Consider the following 16,394-nt stretch of genomic DNA (forward strand, 5'->3'; position numbering starts at 1 on the left):
AGTAGGACTAAGGGTAGATGGACCCAGCACCCAGATGTGCAATGGTTCCATATTCATGATTTGTATAAGTCCCATCGGCCGAATAGCAAAAGTTGGCAACTCATTTGGGCTAAAAGAATGCAGGTTGAGCACCTGTATATCCGTGAGGAGCTGCATCTTAACATCAGAGTTCCCCATCTGCACAACGGGGGAAAAGCCTCTCCCCTCCTTTGCCACTGCCCAGTAGAAACCAGTGGTGCAGTGTCCATCGCTGTGGAGCCATGAACTTAACCTGGAGGTGGGGGGAGCTGTGTGCCGTTTTGCAACACAAACAAGAATAGCAGGGCAAACTTAAACTCTAATCTTCCATTTTTAATTGGCAGCTTAAAGTATTACAGATACCAAGAGACAAGAAACAATAGGCTCTGGAGGTTGTGCAACTGAAATCCAGTTTCAGGGCCTTTCAGTGACCAAGGCCTCACACTAGCTCTGACTATGAAGGGGCCTGGCAGTCAGTGCAGAAAAGGACAATAGATGAAGAGAAGTTGTTCCTTGGGCTTGAAAGTTGCACAGAGGCAGGCTGATTGTGATTTTGATACAATCATCTGCTGAATCTACTGCTGAAGTCCAGATAGTGACATGGGAAACAAAAGCAAGAACAGAAACACAGAAATATCCAAGCCAAGCCCCCGAGAAAGGCAAGAGGAAAATGTCACTATTTAGGTAAAACTCATCGAGTCCATTACTCCCCAAAAGATGTCCTAATCCATCTGAACTTATGTCTTTATTCATGCTTAAATCTCCAAGAATATTAAATCTCCTCATCAGCAACACTAGCTCCAGCTTACCCATTAAATCCTATTTGGAATTTAGTGATCAGCATGCCAGGAGAACCATGGGCTTCAGTCTCACCGCAGTGCAAAGGAATAGTACATTAATAAGCTGCTCTTCCAGTTGTCCAAACTCTATACTGCAAATAGATTAAACTATTCCATCAGTTTTGTTCTTCCTCGTCAACAGCTAACATCTGGTTAAAGCTAACTGGGTGAAAAATAAATATTGGGTCTGTAATGCTTGCTAACCAAATCAACTGTGAACGAAACATGTCAGATCATAGTGTCATTCCATTTCAAGAGCAGGGAAATACCTTCTTTGTGCACAACAGCTTTTCTACTTTACCATCAAGAATTCAGAGAAGAGACATCAGCTCAACCTTTAGTACCATCTATGTTTTTTTGGTTTTAATCAGCGAGTACATTTATTCAAGGTAAAGGTGGTTAAATGGATGAAATCTCAGTTGAATTGTCTTAGCTGAATTAAATTCTTTTAGCTACTCTCATTATTGGACACCTCTATGATACTGATGTAATGTTTACACTTTTTAATATTCTCCCAGGGCAATACAAGCACATAGATTAATAGAAAGAAGAGTAGGTTTTTTGGGGAGTTGTGGAAAAAGATGAAGCTAAAGTCTGTGAGAGCCTACAGCCCCTGGCCTACGTTCTTTGTGCTTGTGTTGGCCTTTAGGTCATTTTTGTGGAGATTGGTGAGGAAGAGTGTTCTGAGACTTCAAGTCTCACATACCAGCGCAGGAACTTGGAAGATACTCCCAGGAGGGAGAAATCTTCATGAGCTAAATGAAGATCTAGCTTTAGAGGAAAACTTTCCTATTTAGGTAAAACCCATGGAATCCATTATGCCCAGAAAGATGTCCTGATCCATCCGTGCTGATGCCTTATTCATGTTTAACTCTCCAAGAATAATCCATCAGCCACACCAGCTCCAGCTTACCCATTAAATCCTGTTTGGAATTTAGTGATCAAGGCAGGAGAACCATGAATGATGCTTGAAGGACAAGCCATTATTGTAAGGAAATGTGTTACTGTTCTCTGTAGCAGTGAGCTGATGAAGGTCACTTCTTTAAAAGGAGCAATGTGATAGTTCATTTGATTAGCGATTGTTACAGACCCAGTTTTTATTTTTTAGCCAGTTAGCTCTAACCAGATGTTAGAATTATTCAATAGGAAGAAGCAAAATTGCTGGAATATTTCAGCCTAGAAGAAGAGTTTAATTTAGAAGAATTCTAAATATAAATGTGGTTAATGGGACTGGAACTTAAGCAGTTCCATTTTGTGTATCCTGCTAATAATGTTATTTTCTTTACAGGAATGTAGTCTGTTCTACTCCAAAAGGTTCTGCCTCCCCTGTGTGAATGAAAACCTAAAGGCCTTTCCTTTGGAAATACAAGAAGATATGGATAAAAGGAAGCCCCAACCAAAATCCTTCCTATGTGAAAAAAAGGATACAAGAACATAAACACTGAAGGACCAAGAGAGACAGTTCTTTGGCTGGGGTTTCTCCTCCCTCCTTTTGGAGACTATCATGTTGCTCCTTTTAAAGAAGTGACCTTCATCAGCTCGCTACTACAGAACATAGTAACACATTTCCTTACAATTGGCTTGGCTTCAAACGTCATCATGCAGCGATTGCAGTGCCAGCAGTATGGCCGTAAGGTGTTGAAGGGCCAGAAAGAAAGGCAGACAAGCCTCTTGTCACCACATAAAACCCATGTAGTAAAAAAACTAAGCCGCGTATAGCATAGGAACCATGTCCAAATTTTCACATTTGTTATTTTAATGTTTTGTGTTGTTCTTGACACTCCTACAGTGTTATGAAAATCCGAGACAGATTTATCTGGCTTAATTCAGAATACATCCAAGAAAGTCAGTATACACCAATTGTTAACCTGACAGTGCTGTCCTGATCAGATTACAGTAGGCAAGGAATTCAAAGCTTTATTTTTAAGTCTAAAATAAAACCATTATGAGAAAATGTCACAGATATTCATAGAAATATCTAGATTCTTCAAGAATATAATCTCAATACTATTACAGCATTAAGACTTCTGAAGGTAGGTGCTCCTATAATAAAATACCAATATAATAAAAAAAAATAAAATAAAAAAAGAAGATATTTACCAGTCACTTGCACTTGCAGTCACTCTTCCAGTCCATGTCAGTACTGCAATAGGAGAGGACCCTTAATACATCTAGTTCATGCTTTACGAGTAAAGATGACTTCCTTTTCACTTTCACATCAGTTAATCTGGAAATAAAAAAGTTCAGTAATAAGCTCTATTCTTTCCTGAACTGGGCAATTAAACTGCAGCTAGAATAGGGATTTCAAAAACATAGTTTCAGTCAAAAAAGGGTAAAAAATTCTTAGGGAAACAGCAGTTTGTTTAGCTCAAAAATTAGCTTCACAATTATCTGTGTTGACTTTGTCTTAATTACAAGGAAGATTTAGGTGGCATTTATATGAAGCCACTTAGTCACACACTTTAAGGATATGTGTGGAATGCTCCCTAATCACCACATCACATTATTTCCTCAAGCTTTTGTTGGTCATTGGTTCAGAACTTGTTAATGCCTTGGTTAACATCATCTCTTTTCTCAGCTCTTCCATCCATATCATTTGTCATACGTCAACATCTAAACTTGATCATTTTAGTAGAAAGAACCACGTGTCTGTTAAAAGAAATCAACATGATTTCAATGAGTTAATTTTTAGTTGTAGTGTGTCTGCTCTGTACAAATAACAGACACATATGTTATGCTAAAAACCAGAGTTGTAACAAGAGAAATGCTAGAAAGAGAATCACAGCGCTTTTCCATCTTAAAATTGTAGTCATTATAACCAAGCTGACAAAAAGCAACATCATTACGTGAGATCACATTCTATGTTTATACCAGCAAGTGTCTTTCTAAAACATTTTATTTCCTGTATTTCACAATGTTTGCAACAGGTTGTATCTTAACTCTTAGCTTGAAAGTAGGTTTTAAAAGCCTGGCTAGTGCAGTTCCTATCTAAATGAGAATGTGCCTTTGGGTTGTATGACCCGGAGGCCTGTCTTGGGACTGGGAGATGCAGCCACTAATGTGGTGGGAAGGATCTAGTGTCTCTGAACTGTTCAACCCCCTCTGTGCCCTTTAAGAAAAATGCAGTTAACTCTTGTATTCATAATCATTATCTTTGCCATCATGATATGACAGAAGAATCATTTAAAGCCCTCAGAAATGACCCTACCTTTAAGTACTTGTTACGTTGAACTGGCCGGGGAGTAGACTCAGTATTAAGAAGGAACAGAATCTGTAACTACAGGATTTTTAATTTGCCCCAGTACAGCTCATTTATTTGTCTCAAGTACAACAGAAAAAGCCAAGTTAAGGATATCTATGCTTCACAATTACCTGGTTACACATACCTTTTAGGCGAAGAAAAGCATACTTCCAGCAAGTACCACAAAGTGGTTCAGTAGCCCACGGTCCTCCGAGGTGTTCTGTCATCTCTGGTCCATGCTTTAGGGAAAGAAAGCTGACCCACATGCAATTTGGTATCTCCTGGAATGACAAGGGATTATTATCCGTGCCTAGCTGTTAAAACTTATGTGTTGCACATTTTCATAGTCCCATTGAACATGGGCATTATGGTCTCTGTATAGAATCATAGCATGGTGTGGGTTGGAAGGGACCTTAAAGATCATCTAGTTCCAACCCCCCTGCCATCGGCAGGGACATCTTTCCACTAGACCAGGTTGCTCAAACCCCCATCCAGCCTTGCCTTAATGTTCATAATGTTTTGGTATATATATATATATATATGTGATTTTGCAGACCAAATGCCATCATGCCCAAACTTACCAGCCATGAGGCCTACTCTTCAAGACATGCAGAGCCTTTACAGTTTGGTTTCATCAGGTTCTCCGAGCATTTGCTGCTGCTCAAAATCAGGCCTTCAGTGCTCCTGAGCACAGCTGATGAAGAAATGTGATTCTTTACCCTCTGCTGTAATTTTTGCTTCAGCACTCTTTTACCAGCTTAATAAATCCCCAGATTCTTGAAGGAGAACAATCATCTGTGACATACCCTCCCAACTGATTCAATTGAAGCCATGCTCATCAAATTAGTTAGTATGCTACACTTCACATACAAGTGCATTCAATGCTTGTTGAATTCAACAAATGTCTCAAGCTGGTCATACAGTCAGAATGGATGGAAACGGCAGGACAGCGGGTCAGCAAACAAACTGATGTAATATGTCTATATAAATATATGTGATGTATATATGTATGTTACACATTCCTAATTTAAAAGGCATCTTAACAATGAATCTGTAAGCATCAGCACTTTAAAGACGCTTCAAAAATCATTCTGCCTGTAAAAGATCCTTGCAATACACACATCTTACTATGTAGTAAACATACTTAATACAATTTGTTAATAGATATTTGATGTTAACCCAAAAAATCTGGGCACCAATTCCACCAAGGTTGTTTATCTGCTTTTGTTCACTATTAAAAAAAATCAGCATGATTACTCACCGGTATACAGTTAAGCAGCTAAGTGTTTTCTGAAGCAGGGCTTCGTATACCAAATTAAGGCCAAATCATTCAAGTTCTTAATTACAGTAGAGAAGCACAAAACGCACGTTCACGCCACTGATCCTATCGCAGAAGGAGCAATGGGTGTCACCATTCCCAGGTGCGCCACCACCCTGTGCTCCCCAGGTCGTGATTCTGCAAACAGTGACACAAGCTATCAGTTGAGATCACAAGTGGTTGTACAAGAGCACAGAACAGAACTACTTTCGTGTACGTAGCAGTTACTTGTGCGTGCATGGTCATTGAATGAGGGACTCAAGTTAAGACTTGGCAGTGGCTTTGGATAACATACAAGAGGCAGTCAGCAGAGGGTAACAAGTATGTTTGTCTCAAAACCATGACATTACAGTGAATTACTTTCCTGGAAATAAAAAGATCAGCAGAAGTCATTAAATTAACTTTTAAAAATACTTTATTTTTTTAAAACCATTAAGGCAAAACCATATTTCAAAGTAAGTGTTTACATTCAATCTTAAAGGATGACTTTTTTTTTTTTTAAAAGCACATTGGTTCCTACCAGTCTCTATACAAACACTATGAACTCAACCTCTTATTTGTAAAGGAGACAGAAAAAAAAATCAGAATGTAAAAAAGAAGAAAAATGTTTAGTTCAAGTTTTTTCATCCTAGATCATAGGCTGGTAACATTTAAGAATGCATCATCGTATTTAGCTCTATGTAATTTTTATCTTCACAAGTGCAAGAGACTTTGTCTTTCCTATAAAGCCCTGTGAGAACAGGGCTTCCGCTCTTTCTTCAAAATGTCATTTGCATTGTTCTGACAGAAAGAAACTTGGGAACTTGGCTTGAATTAGTGGTATTTTACTGGGAAACCAGCATTCCATGAGAATTAGGTTTGACTACTCCCTGCAAGAAATGCCTGCTCTTTCTAAGTTCCGTATTTACGTACCCAAAAAATCCTAAACGTGCCCAAAAAAAACCATAGGTGTCTGGAAACAATGATCTGTGTTTTTTTTCTCTTTAATATTAATATCTTGATTTAATTAAATACGTGTTAGCTCTAGTGATTAGGGTTTGGCAATGTTAACAAAAAATGTGCTTTTTTTGTCACGACAGATAACAAACAATTTAAAATGTGATAAAGGGTTTTAACATCATGATGTAATTAAACTCTTGTGTTACGTTCCTAAAGAAAATTCAGAGCAATTGTTTGTAAAAGCTGTGAAATAGCAGGAGCAATATGAAATGCAGCTCATCCGAGAAGCTGATAAAACAGACTTTGTCAAACATTTAAGAGGGGTGTTGTTAAAATCTGCAATATTAAAACGTCAATTAGATTTGTTATTACTAAAGAAATAACTAAAGCAATAAATGTTCTTCCACTTGTGAAACCAGAGGAAAGTATTTGTGGCTACTGAGATGGAGCCATGGCTTTACATATCCACCTGTCCCACAGGATTCACTTCCCAGGGGAGAGGGAGGAATGATTCGATCAGAAGCAGCTCCCTCCCACCATCTGTGCAACATGCCACCGGCCGAAGACCCACAGCAATCTGCTCAGTAACCGTCTGCCCAACGGCACTGCTGGTGAGTGCCCGTAGATACTCATCTGAATACCCACACGGCACCCCGAACAACTCCGCTACTAACAGGAGGGCAAAGGCACTGTCTCTCCATGTGGCAAAATATACCTAGAGTATCTGTATGAGCCAGAGGTAATGACTGTGTGGATCTGAACAGCACTCTGCGTGGTTATTTGCATATGAATCATCCACCAGAAGATTTGCTGACCTTCTTACAGTTCCTGTTGCACATCACAAACAGATTTTGAATGATTATACTGCACTCCTACGCAGTAGGAGTAGAACGCAGTACTTGCATGTTGCCAGTATTTCGGTGGTTTAGTACTTTCCCATACCATCAATTTGTTTTTCTTTCAAGTGTAAAGAATGCCGTGAAACTTTTTGCATTGATCATAAGGCTGGTGTCTTTTCCACAATAGGGATTACTGTACCTGCATATCCAACCTGAGAAAATATACCAAAATACTTAAAAACAACTTCAAGTACCTTATGCTCGATCTTGCAGTCCTTATTTAAGGCCCAGCCTGTAATCAGATTAATCTCTTTTGTGCATGCAGCCTATCCCCTGGGCAGAGGCAACTCATCTGAAACTGAGGTGCCTGCAATAGGAACTCTGTTTTGAAACATCCTTGCAATGGAATCTGACAAGATCGACTAGCACAATAAAAGAGTTCAAGAAAAAAAAAAACAAAACAGCTTCAGAAGCCAAAATAGATTTAAAAAAACCTGTAAGCACATTAGAGAAAACAAAAGAGGAAATACCCTTACCCTAGGATGGGTTTAGTTAACAATGAATTTGTATCACATATTTACAGTGTAAAGTGACATATCTGTTAGTACCTTTTACAGGGTTTTTTCATTGCTGCATATGAAATTGAGAAAAGAAGTAGCTGTAGGTTACCGCAAGAAAGTCCAGTAGACCTTTTACAAATATGACGCAAACAGCAGACAATATACCTGTATGGTGACACTGATCAGGTGAAAATTTCAAGTTGCAGTGATTTGGGGAAATAAAATTTCATCTATTACAAATGAAATACAGTAAGTACAAATCATTGCTGGAACACTTGGAATATACTGTGCTTGTACTAGATGCTATGTTTTGACTACAGCAAAATAAAAGGTATACCTTTAAAAGGCAAACCTTTAAAAGGCAACTTTGATCCTATATCAGAAGTCATTAGCAGGAATGCTGTAGGCACAGATTGTCACACCTGAATCACAGGACACAGAATCCCTACGAACAGATCCTGAATTCATCTCCACTTAAAATCATAAAGGGAACACTCGTATAGAAAAGCCAATAATGGCATTTCAGCATTTTGTTTTGCACTGCCAAATCACATATTTTAAAATACATCTATAAAAACTTCAGATCAACCTCAGTGCAGGTAGCAGGAAGTAATACTGAATACACATTGTTATTTCTCGTTAAGCCACAAGTCAGTTCCTCACAGTATATCATTACCATCAGTAATGGAGTACTAACAGAATGTAGCTGCTCTTAGCGCTCTTTTCAGACTTTTAAGGAAAACGAACTACCGTGCTGTAAAGCAAACATGAACTTAGTTCTATAAACTGTCTTTTATATTGGTGAACTTGAGTTAAAACATTAAAAATATTACCTCGATTTTGAGATTACAGCCCTTCCTCACCGAGACTTACTTTTATTAAAATTGAATAAAAGGAAGTCTATGTTCTATGTGAAAATATATTTTAAAATTTGGTTACAGTTGTCAATACCAAACACTGAGAAGTTGCAGAATTTGTGATACTTCTTCACAAATGACACAGTAATAAAGACGAGACAGGAATAAATAGCAGTTTGTCTTTGACTTGAGGCCCATCGTTCTTATCCCATAAAAGTAAATCTTTCCTCACTGTACAAAAGGGTTCACAAGATCAAGTATGAAACAAATATTTAAATTAAATAATTTACATATTTTTCTCAAAGCACCTCTGTAATATAATTTAGTGAAAGTTTATATCTTGCAATTATATTCTTGTATTTTTACAAATTGAGACATGAAGAAATGTTATTACATTAAATTAAAAAAATCCCACAATACATAACAACATCAATAATCTTAGATCAAACCCACATATAATTTAAATCTCTAGTAAAAGAAGGATAATAAAGCTGATTGATTAAACCTAGATTAAAAAAATGATATGCAACTGATTATCAAGAAAGCACTTGAAATATAAGCAAGCACCAGATACCACACTACACCTTACATTTCAACACTTACTGAAGGATTAGGGTTTTCAGGGAAGGACCATTATTGTAAGACCTTGCGCTTAAGCAATATCAAAACAGCTGCAAATGCATTTGTTAAATGTAGTTGCAGATTTTCAACTAAGTAACAGGGATGCTTTTAAAGAGAGATAGAGCTGAAATTGTTCCTCTTCAGACACAGTACAGGCAGCTCCAGTGTAATCTTCCCCAACTTTGTCTGAGATGGTGCATAAGTCTTGCAGGCTTTCCATTAGAAATAAGGAGGAAATTCAAATCTAATAGTATGTGACCCAGCTCTCATGATGAATAAATCTCCCCAGGTTTTAGCAGTTTGAATAAACAAACAAATGTTTAGATGCTTATTATAAGCTCTTTGATTTGCAAACTTGTGCTAGCTCTCTCATGAGAACGGACTTAGTGCAACTGCTGGTATTTCCTAAATCTGTGCGGGCCAGAAATAATGCAAAAATATGCTCTTTGGCAACACATCAGCTTTCTAGCAGCTGGCTAGAACCAAAGCACAAAGGCACATGGAAATGGCAATTAAGTAAAAAAGATTTCTTTAAATGTGAAGAAAGATTCTATTTCTTTAACTGGAAAACATTCCTATCTATTGTCTGTCAATTTGTGTTTAAAATAAAAGTGGGATTCTGAACTTTAAAAAGGTACACAGTAACTGATTTTTTTTTCAAATGGCAGTTGTGTGGTTACACTGAAGACAGTACGCCTTTAAAAAAATATTTAAGAAGGAAATGAAAACTAACATCAGATTTCCCTAACACTTGACACAAAAACCTTCCTTTTTTTTTTTTCCTTCCCCTTTGTCAAAGTACCTAGGGCATCCCAATAAATAAATAAAAAAAAACCCAAACAACCCTCAAAAATGAGTAAGATGTGGGTTTGTTGAAAATTTAAGTCGTACCATTGTTTCCTAGGATTTTTCTCTATCCATGTGCTGTCTCTTGTCTTAAGCTGTCTGTGGGTACCTGGTTGCTCACCAGAGTTCTTTGGTGCTATGATAGTAAGATCTTCAGTGCTATGTTAGGTATAGATCAGAACTATACCTAACAAGCCAGTAAATCTTTAATAATTTTTTAATCCTAAAATCTGATCACTTTATTTCCCCCCTCCATAGAATGGGTATTTTAAAATATTAAATGATCTGTACAAGGTGGAGATGCTGAAGGCTCCTCAGTAATGTATCTCAGACCAGTTCAGATTGCAAACTTCAAAAAAAACCCAACACAAATTGAGTAATTTTGAAATCTCATTGGCAAAAGCCTGCTGCAGTCACCTACTGAAGCAGCTAATGGACTTTGTTAAAAGTGTTATGTAGAAATTAAGAACTTCTTTTGCCCATTAACAGTCGGGAAGTGAATTGTCTGCGCTGTGTCGTTCTTTGAAGAGACTGTGGGTATGTGCAGGGTGGAGCAGTGCGGGCAGTGTAATCTATACAGGATTTTAGGCTCTGTTAACATCTTGTTCATATTTCTGTAATTCAGAGATGCGTTCTTTCCATTTTTTTTCATTGAAGGTCTGCAACTTAATTTAGAACAGAAATCAAACTTCAGTGTCCAAAGAACTAGTCAAAAAACACTTGTTGGTTTTCAAGTAACAAAACAAAATGGATCTGGAACAGGAAAAATGCAAATTACGCACTTTCCTAATGCCGATAACAGGAACCTGTTACAAGGAGCTGCTAATACAGCTAAATGTTATGCCTTCCACTGAATGATGCTGTTTTCAATTCTTTATAGTTCTGCTGAGAATTTAAGTATTTATTATTAAAGTTTCCATGCTTTTTAAAAGTTTCACTAAAGTGTCTTAGCCACTTTTCAGAACAAGAGCAGGAAAAATAGTTTTTGTCCACACTGACTGTGTCTGATTTTCCTGAGAAACTTCAGCACACCCAAACCATGGAACACAACTTTGAAATTTACCCTTTGAATAAATCTGAGCTTTGGGGAAAAAAAAAATCAGCTTGTACTTTTTTTAGAAGATAAATTTAAAACAGTTGGCTGTTAGAGTTTCAGTATGCCATCACAGAATGGCTGATATTTTGACAATTTTTTTGAGTAAGCAATATTGCGTATCAGTTATTTCAATGCTCTATGTCTTATGCGTAAACCCCACAGTTCCTTAGTAAAGCATGGCTGACTTGAAGAATAAAGCAGCGTCATTGCTAAAATCCTCTTGTTGTTTCTGAGGACATACTACATACTGCTGTAAGACACAAAAGACAACCCATTTCTCATCTGCTGTTTCCTGGTAAGACCAACAATCTTCTCTTAATGAAGTGTTAGGAAGAACAGGCCTTATGTTACAGCTACTTCTGTTGCTGACTGGCGACAGGGAAGGGGAGAGAGTTTTGTGCGTGTGCATTTATTGTTTCTATCCTGCCCCAGCTGGTCACCAAATTTGAAGACTTCAATATTTTACATTAAATATATCTGACACTAAAACCTCTGCTAATGACCATCACCTGGATAAATACCAAATTGCTTTTAAACCTGTAATTTATCCAGTGTCTAGCCATGCCAGCAGGCCTGTAAAGAAACAAACATTGTGACTAAAGTAAGAATCATAGTGTGATGCTCTCACTTTATCGATCTTGCTTAATTCTTGTAGTGAAGGTTTAAGATGCTGAAGTCTTCAAACGTGCTACAATAAAACAAGTACAAAGTGTCCTCCCGTGCCACTGAAAGCTTAACTACTGTGAAAATGCTAAGATTGGCTCCTGAGATCTTTGTGTTATGAAACAAACAGTAAAATAAAGAAATAATAATGTGAAGTTACCATATTAAAAAAACAAAAAGAAATAGCACAGTGTCTTACATGCAACCAGCACTCTTGTGTTGTACTCTCTGATACAAGGTCCTGTAAAATGGCAAAGTCGAGTGGTTTCCTTATGGCTTATTTTGCATCAGGAGTAAGTATTATTATAAAATCAGAGTTTGCTCTTAGGAACATAATAAACTTACCCTCAACTGTGCTCTCTTTCATAATATTACGCAATCAACACCTACAAACACTGTTCTTGGTTATATTGTCACCTTATCCACTATGGCTGTATAGACAAGGACAAAATTTGGTGAAATAATCTAGCTAATACTTCTATTGACAAGGCCTAAGAAGGAATAGAAAGAAATATATCCAAGTGGATAACTGGAAAAAAATGAAACCGTGTACTCATCAGAAAAGTAAACGGGTCCAAACAACTCTATACCGCCAGGACGCTTGTCAAGAAAGAAGGTGCCTTTCCTATACAATCATTTCTTCAGAGTAAGCTATCACTGCACTAGAATGCTGTGCAGTTGAAATTCTTTTCTTCTGGGCTAGGATCAGATTTTTCACTCTCTCCAAGAACTCTTGCTAATTCAAAATAGTATTTTAAAGTTAAACCTGCATCTTGAGCTAGTAAAAGTTCTCCAAAATACACATGGTATGATATATTTTTCCTCAGGGACATTTTCATATTTTCTGAAAACACTTTTGAATAAAGGGTTCCATCGTGTTATTACATTTACTCTTCAAGAAACACCTGAATGGAGCATCTCTGCTGTATTTTAGGTAACTCTTCGGATTTTATTTCATTTCATAAAAGAACCATCTTTTAAACACGCTAATCCTGAGGTATACCAATGTGACACTATATGAAGCTGTACTGCATTTCATGGAATTAAAGCAGCAGCGGATCAAAGGTCTTTGAAATTTTTTAGAAGTGTATGTACAGTAATATCCAACCATTTGATACACCTAGACTGACTGCTGTAAGAAAAAGTATTAGTTGGTTCTCAGCAATTACCATTAGCCAAAAGTGCATAATCGTTATGATTGTGCATATACCTGGAGAGAATTTGCTGAATTTGTTATATGAATTCTAAAATGACTAAGCCAAGAGGAAATTCAGTTTTGTTCATTTCTGTTACTTAACATTCTGATTTATTATACAAATATGTGTTTCTTACCAATCTTCAAATTTCCAAATAAAAGAACCATTGTAAGACACTTCATGAGCACTATGATCAGTATTTTTCTGCAGAACTCTTTCAAAAGAAGACAAAAGATCCCAAACCAAAAGAAGTGTAACACTCCAGTTATCTGGCTTTTAGATTTTTCATGCTCTGGGATGAATGAACAGCAGATAACTGTGCAAGTAGTTTTGCTCCCATCTATTATCAATATTGCTCTTCTCTTTAAATATTGTGGAAAAAAAATACTTAAAATCCTTAATACATATCCCTGTAGATTTCCTGTAGTAAAGGGTGTAAATGTGCATCAGATTCAGTCTTCTTAATTATCTGAACAAGTTGAGCATGCTCTGTGACGAGTTGTCGGAGGTCAGCCATTTTTTGAAGAAGTTTCGGGAAGAGGAAGATGTCATCAGGATGGTTGGTTTGCAAGTGAAGTTTCAGTACATGCACAATGCTCTCCTGCATTTTTTCAATGTGTCCTACATTTACAAGACCAGGACGATCTGTTCTCAAAACAAAGAAAATAGTACAGGTCATAATTTTATGATTATTCTTTAAAGTAGGCTACTTTATAGCTTCTATATTGTAGGCTACAGTGTATATTTACATTATACACTGAAGGCAATGAGGCTTAAAATGAATCTTTAAAAAAAAAAAAAAAAAGGGCAGTCTTCCTTATACTTTCGGCCAAAGTTTTGTCAATGCCCACAGTTATTTGAGGAGAGGTTTAATACTACTAAATACAACCCATGCTACAAAAGAAAAAAAAACACACCACCCTCTCACTCCAAAACCCAGCAGAAGTATCCAGCCTAGCAATCCAATTCTATATTCTGTATGTCCTGATAACAGAATTCAAACACTAAGGACAGAGAAAAAGGCATGTGGCTACTTCTAGAGAGTTCTTGAAGTTTGGTAGCAATATAGCAAGACATAAATGACAGGCTTTCATGCTTGGTTCCCATACGTATATTGCCATAGCACAAGTTATTGACAGGATGTAGAGAAGCACCTGTTAGGGATGTTTCACTCTTTCTAGTACATGATCTCATTTTCAGCTACTTACAGTCCTGTAATAGCTTCACTCTCTAGATCAAACTTCTCTGTTAGAAGTCTGGGACAACAGACTAAATATGTTTCTTGAAAACTTAAGCTAGTTCCAAGGAGAAGGATAGAGGTGGAAAAAAAAACCCCGAAACATTTTGCCTGCAAAGAACTCTCTTGACTTTTGAAAACGTCAAAATACCAATGTATTGTGCAAAACTAATTCAAGATTTGATGGGAACCTGCTGTCTAAACTAGCACATGAAGCTTTTGAAAGTCTACAGATTCTGCCTCTGTTCTTGTAATTGCTGAGGATGCAACCGGGGCAGTGAGACACCCTATGAGCTTGGCAAAACACAAAAAAGGCAGGTAGGAGTAGTTGTTGGAACTTTCTTGACCTTTTATTTCCCTTTCTCAAAATGCTTATGGATAGTTTTAAATGTAACCTGAAATATGGACGTCCTTACTTTCTGGAGGAAAGAAAGGATTAATAAATTGTTATTATGTTTGTGTTCCTTCACTCACAAAGAGTTCAAACAACAGGCATTTAAAAAAAAAAAAACACCAAACCCCATATCCTTAGGTACTATGAAATAATTTTTTAAAATGCTAAGTTGTTTTTTTAAAAACAGCCTGTGATATTAAAATCAGAACACAGGAAGTGCATCAACAGAGCTGTGCATTTGTGCAGAACTCATTACATGAGGCAATCAGCAAGTGTCAAAGATGAGCAAAGCTATAATCTGCACCTGCCTCCAGACTCATTACATGGTATTTTTCTGCCCATTTGGCAGATACAAATACTGTTTCCAACACAGCCTTAAACATAAAAAAAAGATCCTCCAAACCCCCCAAACAAAAAACCACAACACTCTTCACATCCCACTTCTAAAAACAGAGAGTGACTAGACCCCCCTCTAAGCGAGGCTAAACAGTAATTCCCAGCACATCTACAATTCTGCAAAGCAAAATACAGAATCAAGACTGTTAACAGTTACACAGTGTCTTCCATGAAACATGCTAAAAGGGAAGATGACACTGTTAGTGGTAGAACTGAATCTTCAAGAAATATAGAAGCTTTTCCATTAAAATCATTAATTCACATGAGGAAAATTTAAAAATTTGCTACCTTAAAGAACAAATATGTAATGCTTACCTCCACAGCAAATGATGGCAGCAACAAAAAGGGATATATCGCTGTCATCCAATTCTAGTGCATTGAATTTCATTGCAAAATCAAATTTTGGCTCCATTATATCACAGAATGGCTTTCTCAGGCTTTTCAGGAACTCTCGGGTTATAAAACCATTTCCATAGGCTACCAGCATCCCGTCCTTGTTCATCACAGATGCTAACATAGCAAATATGGCTTCATAAACTCCATATTTTAACAGTGTCACTTGATCATTCAAGTCAAGATTGGAGAAGCCAGGGATAGATTTAGCAAATTCAGTAAGTTCTGTGACAGTCTCTACAGACGTACACTGGCAGCAGTGGAAGATTCGAACTTCCGCTTCCTTGTTCTGAATTCCATTGGCGACCAATTTTGCCACCAGGGTCTTCTCTGCCATACACAAGGTAACCATATCATGTATAACAAATGGCTACAGAGAAAAAAATACTAGTTCAGTTACAAAATAATGCTTATTAATCATTGTTTCCTGAAGAATAGGAATTTTGATTAACTTTCATGCTAATCAGTCTTCAGCTGTCAATAAACCTCGAGTTTTTTCATATTTCTGCATAAAGAGAAATGACGTATTACAGAACTACAAACTGCAATGTCTAAGAACAAGTCTGCTCTGCAAACAACAATGCACATAGTAAAATGTTAACATGTATGACATATCTTTAATCTAGTTTTATGTAGTAGTTATAGTGAAGATCCAGAAGTACTGTGCTTAGTATGCATATATCCATCTCAGAGCAAGTCCCAGAAGGTTCACAAAAGACTTGTATTACCTTCTCCAGAAGTCCAGGTTATTCTGCCTACACTCCTATCGATTCCTAAACTAACTACACTTGATGCACATCATGATGCTTTCCTGAAGTATCCTAGGGGGAATACAGACAGTCATTTAAATATAGGACAGCATATTTGCACAAGAATGTGAACCCTGTCCTGCTGTGTTTTATTATCCCATTTTCATAGATTATGTCCCAGCTGATCTACCA

General features: G+C 37.2%; 2 protein-coding genes across 10 annotated transcripts in view; one reads left to right on the forward strand and one right to left on the reverse strand.

Moving 5' to 3' along the window:
- Window positions 1-6,770, forward strand: part of CDPF1 (cysteine rich DPF motif domain containing 1) — a 27,712-nt gene extending 20,942 nt beyond the window's left edge. For 3 of the 4 annotated variants that reach the window (XM_068401469.1, XM_068401470.1, XM_068401471.1), the window contains one exon: window positions 2,146-6,770. In XM_068401469.1, the coding sequence (XP_068257570.1) occupies window positions 2,146-2,295 (150 nt within the window). In that variant the 3' untranslated portion in view covers window positions 2,296-6,770. The remainder of the gene's footprint in view (window positions 1-2,145) is intronic. The other variant, XM_068401472.1, reaches the window with a different exon arrangement.
- The window catches only part of PPARA (peroxisome proliferator activated receptor alpha), a 43,957-nt gene continuing 33,050 nt past the window's right edge, over window positions 5,488-16,394 (reverse strand). For 5 of the 6 annotated variants that reach the window (XM_068401468.1, XM_068401463.1, XM_068401465.1 and 2 more), the window contains 2 exons: window positions 15,376-15,823; window positions 5,814-13,678 (listed from right to left, as the gene is read on the reverse strand). In XM_068401468.1, the coding sequence (XP_068257569.1) occupies window positions 13,431-13,678; window positions 15,376-15,823 (696 nt within the window). In that variant the 3' untranslated portion in view covers window positions 5,814-13,430. Of the gene's footprint in view, window positions 5,555-5,813; window positions 13,679-15,375; window positions 15,824-16,394 lie in introns of those variants that run through there. The other variant, XR_011048227.1, reaches the window with a different exon arrangement.

This window comes from Nyctibius grandis, chromosome 5 (assembly GCF_013368605.1).
Source record: "Nyctibius grandis isolate bNycGra1 chromosome 5, bNycGra1.pri, whole genome shotgun sequence".
NCBI lineage: Eukaryota > Metazoa > Chordata > Aves > Nyctibiiformes > Nyctibiidae > Nyctibius > Nyctibius grandis.